Below are 13,435 nucleotides of genomic sequence, written 5' to 3'. Positions count from 1 at the left end.
AAGCCAAGGACCACGAAGAGGGCCAGGCGCAGCGGTTCAGCGAGGGGGCCTTGGAGGTTCTGGTTGGCGCGGTGGAGCGCAGGCGATCTCTCCTGTACCCGGACAGTGGCAGGAGGCCGCTGCCCAGCGACTATCGAAAAGCTTGGAGGGAGGTGGCTCACAGAGTGACCTCCAGCAGCATGGTGCCTAGGACCCCTGTGCAATGCAGGAAGAAGTTCAACGACCTCACTCGGGTCGTCAGGGTGAGTGCCCTTTTCAGAATCCTCCTCATCCTTGCATGTCGACCTCACTTTATGGCCAAAGGGTCCTGAAAGCCCCAATGCCCAGCCCTCATCCAACACCTATGGCCCTTTCAGGAAACTCACACGCACGTTCAGCACTTTACACACTAAGGGCTATTCGACCATGGAAGGCATTGCAGCCAAGATCAGGGCTGTACACTGTACTCGGAGCCCATCCTTTCTCTTGCCGGGCAAGCTGGCGCATAACAGGAGGCAGCAGCAATGGACCGGGAGAGGCCGGCCTCACCTTCAAGCCCTGACTGATCTGGAGCAGCGAGTCCAACGGATTATGGCAGGCCGGATGATTGGCCCCGTCGCCACTGGAGATGCCGACCCCGTTATGGACAGCAACGGTAAGGTCATCACCTTTTTGACCTCTCTCCTTCCACTTGTTCCTCACACCAGCATCCTTTGCCACTTTCGAACCAAATCAGTACATTGCAGCACTCATGCCTCCCTTGCTGCCACCCTGTCCTCACGCTAAAGCCACTCTTGTACCTCCCTGCTTTCAGATGCTGATTCACCAGGTGAGGAGGCGGGCCCTCAAGCTGCCACTGTGAGTGATTCTGAAGGAGACAACGAGGAGGAAGCCGGACCATCAGTGCCACCCTCACCCGAGGCAGCCCATGGCCATAATGGGGACACGTCTTCCCTGGAGGGGAGCAGGGGGGAATGGTCTGAGGAGGGTGAAGCTCCGGGGCCCATCGGCGGCCTTCTCCCCGGAGGGAGAGTCTGGCCTCGAGTCCTGCTACAGTGAGCGCAGAAGAGGTGCGGCTCCTCGCTGAAATGAGCGCCCAGGCGGAGTACAGGCACACTGAGCTCATGGCTGCAGTGGCAAGGATGCCAGATTCCATTGAGTCACTGGCAAGGAGTGTCCAGGACTTCGGCACAGCACAGGCAAGGAGTCTCCAGGACTTCAGCACAGCACAGATAAGGATTGTCCAGGACGTCGGTGCAGCACAGGCAAGGATTGTCCAGCCACTGGGGTCCCATTGCGGAGGAGCTGCAGGGTGGGAAGGGGCCAATCTCGCAAGCGAAGCAGATCACCCTCGAAGGGCAAAAAGTAGGAGGTGTGGCAAAATGTTGTTAATTGTTTTATTGAAGGCCGAGGATCGTGGTCATATTTTTGTTACTGTTTTGGTCATTGTCTCCAGGTTGTGAGAGCCAGTTATGTGACTGACTGTTTTTTTTTGGGTTTCTCTCTATTACTTTGTCATGCGGGAAGGGCACACAGTTTGTTAAATAAAGAAGTGACTTTATTCAGAATGTGCACGTTTGCTCTTTGAACTAATTGTTGCCTTGACCGGCTTAGGGGTTGCGGCACGGTTCCATTTATGTTCTTTGAATGGCAGAAGCCATTCCCTCAGAGGGGGCCTAGAAGCGACTTGCTATAAGCCGCTGACGGACGGCCCTTGCACTTTGTGCCTCCCTCCCGTCTTGGTGCTGCTGCTCCTCTTCCTCTGCTGGTGCTCCAATGTCTGGTGGCAGTGGCTGAGTCCGGAGGATTGCCAGGTTAGGCAGTATGCAGCACACATCAAAGTGGGAGACTCACTCAGGTGAGTACTGAAGGGCTCCTCCGGAATGGTCCAGACAGCAGAACCATTGCTTGAGCACGCCAAATGTGTGCTCAACGATGTTCCAGGTATCTTGATGGCTCGCATTGTATCGTTCTTCAGCAGGGGTGCTGGGCAAACGGAGCGGGGTCATCAGCCAGGTGCACAGAGGATAGCCCTTGTCCCAGAGAAGCCAGCCTCCTGGGTGAGCCGGGGCCTCGAAAAGGTCTGCCACAGAAGTCTGGCGCAGGATGAAGGCGTCGCGGCTGCTGCCTGGAAAGCGGGCATTGACAGCAAGTATCAGCTGTCTGTGGTCACAGACCAACTGGATGTTCAACGAATGGAACCCCTTTCGGTTGCGGAAATCCTCAGCATTCTCTTGCGGCGCCCGCAAAGCCACATGCGTGAAGTCAATGGCGCCCTGGACCATGGGGAAGCCCGCTATTCTTGCAAAGCCCATTGTGCGCTCTTGCTACTTGTCCGGGGTCATGGGGAAGGAGCTGTACTGTCGTCTCCTTTTAAAGAGGGCATTCGTGACTTGGCGGATGCAGCAATGCACCGCGAACTGGGAGATATTGGCAATGTCCCCAGTAGTGGATCGAAAGGAGCCGGTGGCATAGAAGTTGAGCGCCACTGTTACCTTCACTGCCACCGATAGAGACGTCCTGCTCCTCAGTTGAGGCTGCAGATCTGGCTGAAGCAGATGGCAGAGCTCAGTGACCACCTCCTTGCTGAATCGCAGCCTCCGAAAACACTGCTCCTCAGACATATTGATGTATGAAAACTGTTGGCGGAAAACCCTGGGAGCATAAGGTCTCGTGTGCCGACGCCTGTTGGCCCTCCTCCGTCTGGCCATGATTGGCACTCTCACTCTGCGTCTGTGCCCTCTCAATGTAATGGAGGAGCCCGACGTTCCCTTCCATTGCAGCCCCCTATGTGGCCACTCAAAGTTATGCCGGTGAAAAAACAAAGCAACTACAAAGTTCTGGTCAGAAGCCAAAAGTACCTCAGCGAGCGCTGACTCAATGCAGAAATCTCTCCCCCTTTGTTTCTCTGCAAATCTCCCTCTCTCTCAGAAGGAGTGGTCTAAAAATGGCTACCACAAAGAAGCCAGGAAGAGCCCCCTTTAAATAGTGCGCCCCCCCCCCCCCCCCAAGCCCCACAGCGACTGGGAACCGTTCCAGTCAACCTGTCGTTGGGAGCGACAGGCGGAAAGGAGGGGGACGCCACTGAATTTCTGGTCCGGGACACCCCAAGGGCATTGCACTCTGAAATGACGTCAGGATCTGTGTGTGCAGCTGAGCGGGCATTGCGGTTTAGCGCCGCCGCTAAATGTCCGCTCAATTTCGCAAGAGGCGCAGGTATCGCCGCGCCCGGGCGCTAGCTGGTTCGCGCCCCACTTATCGCCCTCTTAAGGCGCTAACGGGTGGCGCATCCAACTGAATTTCTCCCCCAAATTCTCATCTGAATGATGGCACATCCAACAGTGCAGCACTCCCTCAGTACTATACGTTAATTGCCATTATCAGCTAAAAATTCTGAACAAGGCTCTGGCCTAGAAGTAAACATGCTGTCAACTGAGCCAAGCTGACAACATTACAAAGCATTTACAGCACAGAAACAGGCCATTCGGCCCAACAGGTCCATGCAGTCGTTTGTTATAATATACTTATATACTTACAATATACTTATACCAAGACAAGTAAATATACCTAGTGACAACACTGAATAAAATTACTTGCTAAAGTCATTGCACTTGTTGCTCTAAACTGAACAAAACTCTAGATATAATGAAAGTAACTGTATTTACCTGCTCTGCATCTTCTGGAAGGCAGCTCTGCTACTTGATTCCAACGATCTTCTTTAAAGTCATAACACTCCACACTTCGTATAGCTTTAGGTGCCTGACCACCAACCACTATCATAACCTGCAACCAAGAACAGCAGATCTGTGTTACAACTCAAATATTATCAGCATAGCTTCTTGGTTGTGGAAATAATTTGATTTCTTCAGTGCTGGTGTTGAAAGGGACCTCCAAAATTGAGGTCTTAAAACCTGATACAATATCTGCCACAATTCTGACTTCTTGGTTCATGAGTTAGGTGCTCACACAAGTGAGACAAGGCCCCCTGATTCTATCTAACTTCCACCTTAAATCAGCAGGGATCCAACAGCCATGTTTTCCAGCACAGTTCCGTCATATATGCCAACAATCTGCAAAACTCAGAAAAGCTGATTAACAGCTTCAAAAAAGCTGATGGAACCTCACAAAAAGCTGACAACTAAAAAATAACCCTGAATAAAGGCCAATGACCAAGGCCTCTACTTCAAGGCAACTGACCAAGTTAAATTCCTTTTTTCCCCCCCCCAATGGATTTCAGAGTTTTTATTACCTCATGTCCGACATCCAGTTGGCTCATGTATGGCATACAGAAAGTAGTTACAATGGGAAATGAAATTGTTATGACTTAAGCTGCAGCTATACCCAATATTCCATCAGTTGTATTATGAGGGAGAAAAACTAAAGTACATAAAAGTGCAATTTTTGAAGGAGTAAGTGAACTCTGATGATAAGTTTCCTTCTGGGGGCAGAGTTTTGGGGCATGGATTTTATTTTTGACATTTTGAAGTGCATTGTGATTCAGCATTCAAGGAGAGGGAGACCCAGAGAAAGCTCAGGTCCCCCAGAGAGAGGGAGGCACAGAGAGCTCAACAACACTTGTCTCTGGTGTCTGGACTGTGTATTCCCATGTTCCTGGAGTCTGCATTGTGTGCCCTTACGTACTTGGTGTCTAGGTTGCATCTCACGTAAGTAGATCTGAGTTCAGCGACAGCAAATTCAGCCACAAGGAACTCAAGTGAAAAAAATTCCAAGTTTTGTGGCATGAATGTACTTCACAAAAGAAGTGTTTCACACAGGCCCTGGGTGAAAATTGACTTACCACCGGAGCGGACTCAGGTGGTAAATACACCTGCCAAAAACAGGCAGCTGCCTCATGAATCAATTCAAATCGGGGTCCTATGGCATCATTATCACCCCGATGTGATTAAAATGGGGTGGGTCAGGTGGCAAACCCACTGAGTAAAACTTAGCAGAATTGGTTTCACAAACCAGCTGAGTTGACTAGAAGCTGGATTTAAAGGGGCACTCACTCGCTGGCAGTCAAGTCATTCAATCTGTGTGCCATTATGAGCAGTGTATTCCCAAGGCAGTTCCAAGCTTACAGTTTGCTTCTTTCTGATTTTTCCCCCCCACCCTAACTTACCCTCACACTCAACGCTCATCATGGGTGCTGCCTTTGTCCATGCAAAGAAAGAAGCAAACAGTTATAGGATCTGCAACAGCAGCTTCAACAACCAGGACAAGTAGCAGGTAGGCCTGTTAGAAGATGGTCAGGTGAGCTGCTCATAGAAGATATTATCCAGTCCACAGGGTCTATCGGTCTCAAGAGATTGTTTCTTGGCTATCTGTGAAGAGCAGTGCATCAGGAGGCTTGACTTCATCTTGCCAGAACAAAACAGTACAATATCTTCCCAATGGACACAAACAGACAGAATGAGCGTGCTCTGGGTTTGCAGCCATGACCGACTTGCCTCGTGTTCTGGGCATAATAGTCAGCACTCAAGTAGCTATTAGGGCAGCAGAAGGTGAATCAGCAGCTTTTGTCACCAGGAAAAGCTTCCACTCCAAAAATGTTCAACTGGTGTGTGATCACCACTGAAAATGCAAGTGTATGCCAGCTTTGCTGGCAGCTGCCACAAAGCCTTCATTCAGTGACACTCATTCATTCCCCCACTTTTCCACCCATCATGGAATGTCAGGAATGCTGCTAGGGGCCAAGAGATACCTCCCTACACACATGGCTGATGACTCCCCATCACAGCCTCACCACACCCAAGCACAGGTACACCGAGAACATCATTGAGCATACCATTGGCAATTTGAAGCATGGTTCAGGTGCCTTGATCACTCTACAGGCACCCTACAATATGGCTCAGACAAAGTCACTACATCACTGTCGTTTGCTGCATTCTGCACAGCCTGGCAATGCAAAGAGGATTGGAGTTGGAGGAGACACAGCAACAAAAGACGAGGAAGAATTGGATGAAGGAAAGGGAAAGTCACAAGAAGGGCCAGCAGAACACATTGCAGCTAGAGGCCCAGGGAGCAGTTGATAGAGCAGCACTTTTGGTGACCTTCTCAAACCCCTGAAAAGTTAGAAAAAAACCCTGAGCATTAACAGTCTTTGTTACCCCTTCACTACTCCCTTAATTCTGCATTAAAGAACATTGAAACTGTTCATACAACCTCTACATCAATGATATTCTGACAATGCAGGCCAAAAAGCTGCAAGGAAAATAAACTTTCAACCAAAGTGCCAAACATGATAATGGTGATGATTTTAATTTCAAAAACATTATTATAGTGAATCATTTTGTCACCCAAGTGATCAATCCAGTGCTTTTCTTGAAAGAAGGTTTACTAGCTCTGCTACTCCTACGAGGTGCTCCCCCAGTGGCTTCAGCAGAAGTGCTGGAAGGCTGCTATTGCTCACGTGGGGACTCTCGACATTCTCGGGGCTGGGAACTTGTGCCTCAGAGGGCCCAAATGTAGACTGCAGCACTTCTGGCACCGTGGCTGACTGGGTGGCGAGGAAGCAGATGTGCTGACAGCCTGCAAGATGGCAACATGTGCTACTCCCATTTTGCCACTGCCATGGCACTGGGGCTCATTACTTCCATTGATCTGTGGGAGAGTAAACTAGAGGGCAAGTGATGCATTAGAAAGCCCCTATTTGCTTTACCAATCTGTCCAAGGTGGAGCCCTGCCTTGCAAAGGTAGAGCCCAGAGCCATTTGAGCTTCCACCAAAGCTGCAAATGTTATGAATATTGATTCCTGTTGTGAGGGCCAGGCTGCAGCGTCCCTGGATGTGGCTACACTCTCCAAAATGGAGTGAAGGATGCTGATGCCAACCATATAGACCAGAAGAGAAATCCTCCATACTCTCAGCCACGGTGGCAAAACTCCTTAGCAAGCCTTACAATATCTGACAGTGTAAAACAAGCAGTTTCTTTCTCATTACAGGCCCCTGACGTCCTCATCTCTGTCCTCCTCAGCAGAGATGCAAGAGGACCTCGCCTCTGGCACGCTGTCTCCTGGTCTGTCCCAGTCACCAGTACTGGCTGTTGCTCACTCGTGCTGAGTGGATCACCACATGCAGACATTCCTAACTCACTCGCTAACCCAGTTGCGATGCCAGTCTCTGTGATGGTGCTTGGAAGTGATGTAGCGTGTGATTGTGCCTTCTCAAAATGATTCTCCTCCTCTGAGGTGTCGCCTTCAGGGGGCTGTGGCTGCTGAGAAGGACCTAGAGGAAAGAGAAGAAAGTTAGGATGGCACGGAGAGGCTGGGCAGTAACAAATGACAGGCTTCAAAATAATGTGTTTTTTTTTTTAAGGTTCATGAAGGGTGCAAGTAATAGTCAGACATCTTGTTCAGAAAAGCCCCCGCCTCCAAATGTCCTATTCCAACAGTTTTGGAGGGTCCACTGTTTTCCAGCATTTGCTACTTCAGCTTGGAGAGATCATGATGTTGGCTGGTCCTGCCCCAGCCTTACTCCTCTCTGGTGCTGTGTGCTTTGTTCTGCAGAGAGATAGGGCAAGAATTAATGAGGGTCTCCTACAAAGGAGTGTGTAGATGCATGGGGCTGGTGCTTGTTGTGCATAGGCTGAAAGAGGAGAAGGAATCAGGACGGGGAAGTTTTCATGTATCTGGAATGTGTAGTGAGGAAGTAACCATGAGAGAAATTGATGATTCTGCAAAGGCTTCCATGTGAGAACAGAATGCTGCTAGTGGCTGCTGTGAAGGGAGCAAGGAAGAAGTGTCAGAGTCATAACGACACAGAAGGAGGCCATTCGGCCCATCGAGTCCATGCCAGCTCTCTGTAGAGCAATCCAATCAGTCCCATTCCCCCGCTCTACCCTGTAGTCCTGCAAGTTTATTTCCCTCAAGTGCCTATCCCGTTTCCCCTTGAAAACATTGAGTGTCTCCGCTTCCACCACTTCCGTCGGCAGCGAATTCCAGGTCATCACCACTTGCTGCGTAAAAAAGTTTTTCCTCACATCCCCCCTGTATCTCTTGCCCAAACCCTTAAATCTGTGTCCCCTAGTCCTTGTACCATCAACTAGTGGGAACAGCCTTTCCCCGTCTAGCCTATCCAAACATGTCATAATCTTGTACACCTCTATCAAATCACCCTTCAACCTCCTTTGCTCTAATGAAAACGAATCCAGCTTCTCCAACCTGTCCTTGTCGTTAAGATCCCCCATTCCCGGAACCATTCTGGTAAATCTCCTCTGCACCCTCTCAAGGGCCTTCACATCCTTCCTAAAGTGTGGTGACCAGAACTGGACGCAATATTCCAGTTGTGGCCTAACCAGTGCTTTATAAAGGTTCAGCATAACTTCTCTACTTTTGTACTCAATACCTCCAGTTATGAAGCCCAAGATCCCATATGCTTTGTTAACCACTCTCTCAATATGTCCTGCCACCTTCAGGGACCTATGCACATTAACTCCCAGGTCCCTCTGTCCCTGCACACTCTTTAAAACTGTGCCATTAAGTGTATATTACCTCTCCCTGTTCCTTTTGCCAAAATGCATCACCTCACACTTCTCTGTATTAAATTCCATCTGTCACTTGTCTGCCCATTCCGCTAGCCTTTCTATGTCATATTGCAGTCGATTGGTATTATCCTCACTGTTTGCCACACCCTCAAGTTTGGTGTCCGGCAAATTTAGAAATATCCAGGTCATTTATATATATCAAAAAAAGCAGTGGCCCCAGCACTGACCCTTGGGGAACACCACTGTCTACCACCCTCCAGTCTAAAAAAGCCATTTACCACAACTCGCTGTTTTCTGTCCTTAAGCCAATTCCTTATCCAAGCTGCCACTGACCCACCTATTCCATGAGCCTCAATTTTGGTAACCAGCCTTCTATGTGGTACTTTGTCCAACGCCTTCCAACAATCCATGTAGACAACATCCATTGCATTTTCCCTTCATCAATCCTCTCTCTTACTACATCAAAAAATTCAATTAGATTAGTCAAACATGATCTGCCTTTTACAAATCCGTGTTGGCTCTCCTTAATTAGCTTAAACCTCTCCAAGTGCCCACTCATTTTTTTCTTGATTATTGTTTCTAAAACTTTACCCACCACTGATGTTAAACTGACCGGCCTGTAGTTACTAGGATTGTCCTTGCACCCTTTCTTGAACAATGGCGTCACATTTGCCACTTTCAAATCCTCAGGCACCTCCCCCGCATCTAGGGAAGATTGGGAAATTATGGAAAGCCCTTCCACTATCTCCTCCCCCAATTCCCTTAGCAACCTGGGATGCAAGCCATCTGGACCAGGCGACTTGTCCACTCTAAGCATACCCAGCCTTTCCAGTACATCCTGTCTATCAATTTTCACCCCTTCCATTGCTTCTACCTTTTCCACTTCTACCATGTGTGTTTGTAATGAGAATGAGAGGTGGTATAGTGTGCGCTTGGGGCTGGGTGACGAAGGATGTGATGGAGAAGAGGGAATTGCCGAGAATTCTGGGGAGGGAGGAAAGGGGCTGTTGTTATTGAGAGAGATGTAGAAAAAAGGCTGTAATCACTAGTTACTCCTGTGGGGTCATTAAAGCACTTCCTGCACTGCATCCAGTTCCTGGGGGTGATGCTCCTGGAGCCAACAATCTCAGCAATCTCTCTGTATACCTGGTTGGCTACGTTTTTTAGGATCCTTCTCCCACTGGCTGAAAAGGGATCTTCCCCCCTTGCCCTGACCGCTTCCAACAGGATCTCCAGCGGGTCTTCAGGAGAACCTGGGGCTTGGCAGTCAGAATAGGACATTTTGAGGCAGGGGCTTTTCTGAACAGGATGTCTGACAATTACTTGTACCCTTCATGAACCTCAAAAAAACACATATTATTGTGAAGCCTGTCATTTGTTACTGTCCAACCTCTCCGTGCCATGCTAATTAGTTTCTTTCTCCAACACTCCAATGGCAAAAATCAGTCAGAGAATGAAACCTCGCTTAAAGAGGTGCATTTCCACTTTGAATAGGTCCCAGGCTGAACTGCCAAAGTGGACGGGTTTCCTGTGGTGTAAGCAAATTGGTGGGAAACCTGCCCGTAGGATTCTAATGAGGACAGGGAGTTGAAAGTACTTCGAGCCTGTTCTTTGGAGTTTCAAGCAGACAGGAAATGGGTGACCGCCAGAGTAAAAGAACTAGGAAGGTAGTGCAGGAGTCCCCTGGGTCAATCTCCCTCGCCAACAGATTTTCCTTTTTGGATACTGCTGGGGGGAGATGGTTTCTCAGGGGAATGCAGCAAGAGCCAAGTCCGTGGCTCAGCTGCACAGGAGGGGAGGAAAAAGAGTGGGAGAGCAATATTGATAGGGGATTCTATCGTAAGGGGCACAGCCAGACGTTTCTGTGGCGGCAGACGTGATTCCAGGATGGTATGTTGCCTCCCTGGTGCCAGGGTCAAGGATGTCACTGAATGGCTGCAGAGCATTCTGAAGGGGGAGGGCAAACAGTCAGAGGTCGTGGCTAACATTGGTACCAACGACATGGGTAGAAAGAGGGATGAGGTCCTGCAACAAGAATTTAGGGAGCTAGGTAGCAGATTAAAAAGCTGGACCTCAAAGGTTGTAATCTCTGGATTACTCCTGGTGCCACATGCTAGTGAGTATAGGAATAGGAGTATAGAGCAGATGAATGCATGTCTAAAGAGTTGGTGCAGGAGGGAGGGCTTTCGTTTCCTGGATCACTGGGTCTGCTTCTGGGGAAGGTGGGACCTGTACAAGTCGGACGGGTTGCACCTGAACTGGAACGGGACCAACATCCTTGCAGGGAGGTTTGATAGTACAGTTTGGGGGGGGGGGGGGGGGGCGCGTTTAAACTAACTTGGCAGGGGGTTGGGATACGGAGTGGAGTTATAGTAGGGGGTGACGCACAGCCAAATAGAGAGGAAAAAACAAGTCAGCCTGGAAGGCAGAGCAAACATGTAACGGCACAAGGAAGTATGGCAAGGCTGGATGGCATTTATTTTAATGCAAGGAGTCTAGCGAGTAAGGCAGATGAATTGAAGGTGTTGATGAACACATGGGAGTATGATATTGTTGCTATCACAGAGACATGGTTGAGGGAGGGGCAAGACTGGCAGCTCAATATTCCGGGGTATAGAATCTTTAGGTGAGACAGAGGGGGTGTCGCAACATTAATCAAGGAGTCAATTACTGCTGTAAGGAGGGATGATATCTTAGCAGGTTCCTCTAATGAGGCCATATGGGTAGAACTTAAAAACAAAAAGGGAGCAAGCACTTTGCTGGGAGTGTACTATAAACCCCCAGTCAGTCAGGGGGAGATAGAGGAACAGATATGTAGGCAAATCTCAGACAAGTGTAGAAATAATAGGGTAATAATAGTAGGGGATTTCAACTTCCCCAGTATTAACTGGGATAGTCAGAGTGTGAAAGGCTTAGAGGGTGCGGAATTCTTAAAGTGCATCCAGGAGAGCTTTTTCAGCCAGCATGTAGAAAGTCCTACAAGAGAGGGGGCGGTACTGGACCTAATTCTAGGGAATGTAGCCGGGCAAGTGGTAGAAGTGTCAGTAGGAGAGCATTTTGGTGACAGTGACCATAATTTGGTGAGATTTAAGGCAGTCATGGAAAAGGACAAAGATGGACTGGAAATAAAGGTTCTAAATTGGGGGAAGGCCAATTTTAATATGATAAGGCAGGATCTGGCCAAAGTGGACTGGGGTCAGCTACTTGTAGGAAAATCCACTTCAGAGCAGTGGGAGTCTTTCAGAAAGGAAATAGAGAGAGTACAACACTAACATGTTCCTGTAAAGGTCAAGGGTGGGACCAACAACCCCAGGGAACTTCGGATGTCAAGGGATATACACAAGAATGGATTAGGAAAAAAAGGGAGGCTTTTGGCAGATACAAAGGACTAAAAACAGTGGAAGCCCTAGAGGAGTATAGAAAGTGCAGGGGGGAACTTAAAAAAGAAATTAGGAGAGCGAAGAGGGGGCATGAAAAAACACTGGCGGGCAAAATAAAAAGGAAAATCCTAAAGTGTTTTATAAGTATATTAAGGGCAAGAGGATAACCAGGGAAAGAGTAGCGCCCATTAGGGACCAAAAAGTGGCAATCTGTGTAGAGCCGGAAGATGTAGGTGAGGTTTTAAATGAATATTTTGCATCTGTGTTCACTATGGAGAAGGACGATGCAGGCATAGAAATCAGGCAGGTGGATTGAGATATACTTGAACAAATTAGTATCGAGAGGAATGAGGTACTAGCGGTTTTAGCGGGCTTAAAAGTGGATAAATCCCCAGGCCCAGACGAGATGTATCCCAGGTTGCTGTGTGAGGCAAGGGAGGAGATTGCAGGGGCTCTGACACAAATTTTCAGAACCTCTCTGGCCACAGGGGAGGTGCCAGATGACTGGAGAACAGCTAACGTAGTACCATTGTTCAAGAAGGGGAGTAGGGATAAACCAGGGAATTACAGGCCAGTGAGCCTAACATCAGTGGTAGGGAAATTACTGGGAAAAATTCTGAGGGACAAAATTAGTCTCCACTTGGAGAGGCAAGAATTAATCAAGGGTAGTCAGCGTGGCTTTGTCAAGAAGATCACGTCTAACCAATTTGATTGAATTTTTTGAGGGGGTGACTAGGTGTGTGGATGAGGGTAGTGCAGTTGATGTAGTCTACATGGACTTCAGTAAGGCTTCTGACAAAGTCCCACATGGGAGACTGGTCAAGAAGGTAAGAGCCCATGGGATACAGGGCAATTTGGCACATTGGATCCAAAATTGGCTTAGTGGCAGGAGGCAGAGGGTGATGGTCGAAGGTTGTTTGTGACTGGACGCCTGTGTACAGTGGTGTACCGCAGGGATCGGTGCTGGGTCCTCTGCTGTTTCTGGTGTACATTCATGATTTAGATATGAATGTAGGAGGTATGATCAGTAAGTTCGCAAATTACACGAAAATTGGTGGAGTGGTAAATAGCGAAGAGGGAACCCTCAGGCTACAGGATGATATAGACAGGTTGGTCAGATAGGCAGAACAGTGGTAAATGGAATTTAACCCTGAAAAGTGTGAGGTGATGCATTTTGGGAGGACTAACAAGGCAAGGGAATACACAATGAATGGTAGGACCCTAGGAAGGACAGAGGATCAGAGGGACCTTGGTGTGCATGTACATAGATCCCTGAAGGCAGCAGGACAGGTAGGTAAGGTGGTTAAAAAGGCATATGGAATACGTGCCTTCATTAGCCGAGGCATAGAATATAAGTGCAGGGAGGTTATGATGGAGCTGTACAAAATGCTAGTTAGGCCACAGCTGGAATACTGTGTGCAGTTCTGGTCGCCACACTATAGGAAGGATGTGATTGCATTGGAGAGGCTGCAGAGGAGATTCACCAGGATGTTACCTGGGCTAGAGCGCTTCAGCTATGACGAGAGACTGGACAGGCTGGGGTTGTTTTCCTTAGAGCAGAGAAGGCTGAGGGGGGACCTGATTGAGGAGTA

The 13,435-nt window shown here is 48.7% G+C and overlaps 1 protein-coding gene across 9 annotated transcripts in view; it reads right to left on the bottom strand.

The window, feature by feature from the left end:
• LOC147114045 (kelch-like protein 3) overlaps nucleotides 1-13,435 on the bottom strand; it is a 250,403-nt gene that overhangs the window by 47,780 nt on the left and 189,188 nt on the right. For all 9 annotated transcript variants that reach the window (XM_085995589.1, XM_085995588.1, XM_085995584.1 and 6 more), the window contains one exon: nucleotides 3,645-3,762. In XM_085995589.1, coding sequence (XP_085851715.1) covers nucleotides 3,645-3,762 — 118 coding nt within the window. The remainder of the gene's footprint in view (nucleotides 1-3,644; nucleotides 3,763-13,435) is intronic.

This window comes from Somniosus microcephalus, chromosome 8 (assembly GCF_052327205.1).
Source record: "Somniosus microcephalus isolate GS21.2 chromosome 8, FLI_Smic_1.0, whole genome shotgun sequence".
NCBI lineage: Eukaryota > Metazoa > Chordata > Chondrichthyes > Squaliformes > Somniosidae > Somniosus > Somniosus microcephalus.
This window is presented reverse-complemented; position numbering and strand designations above follow the sequence as displayed.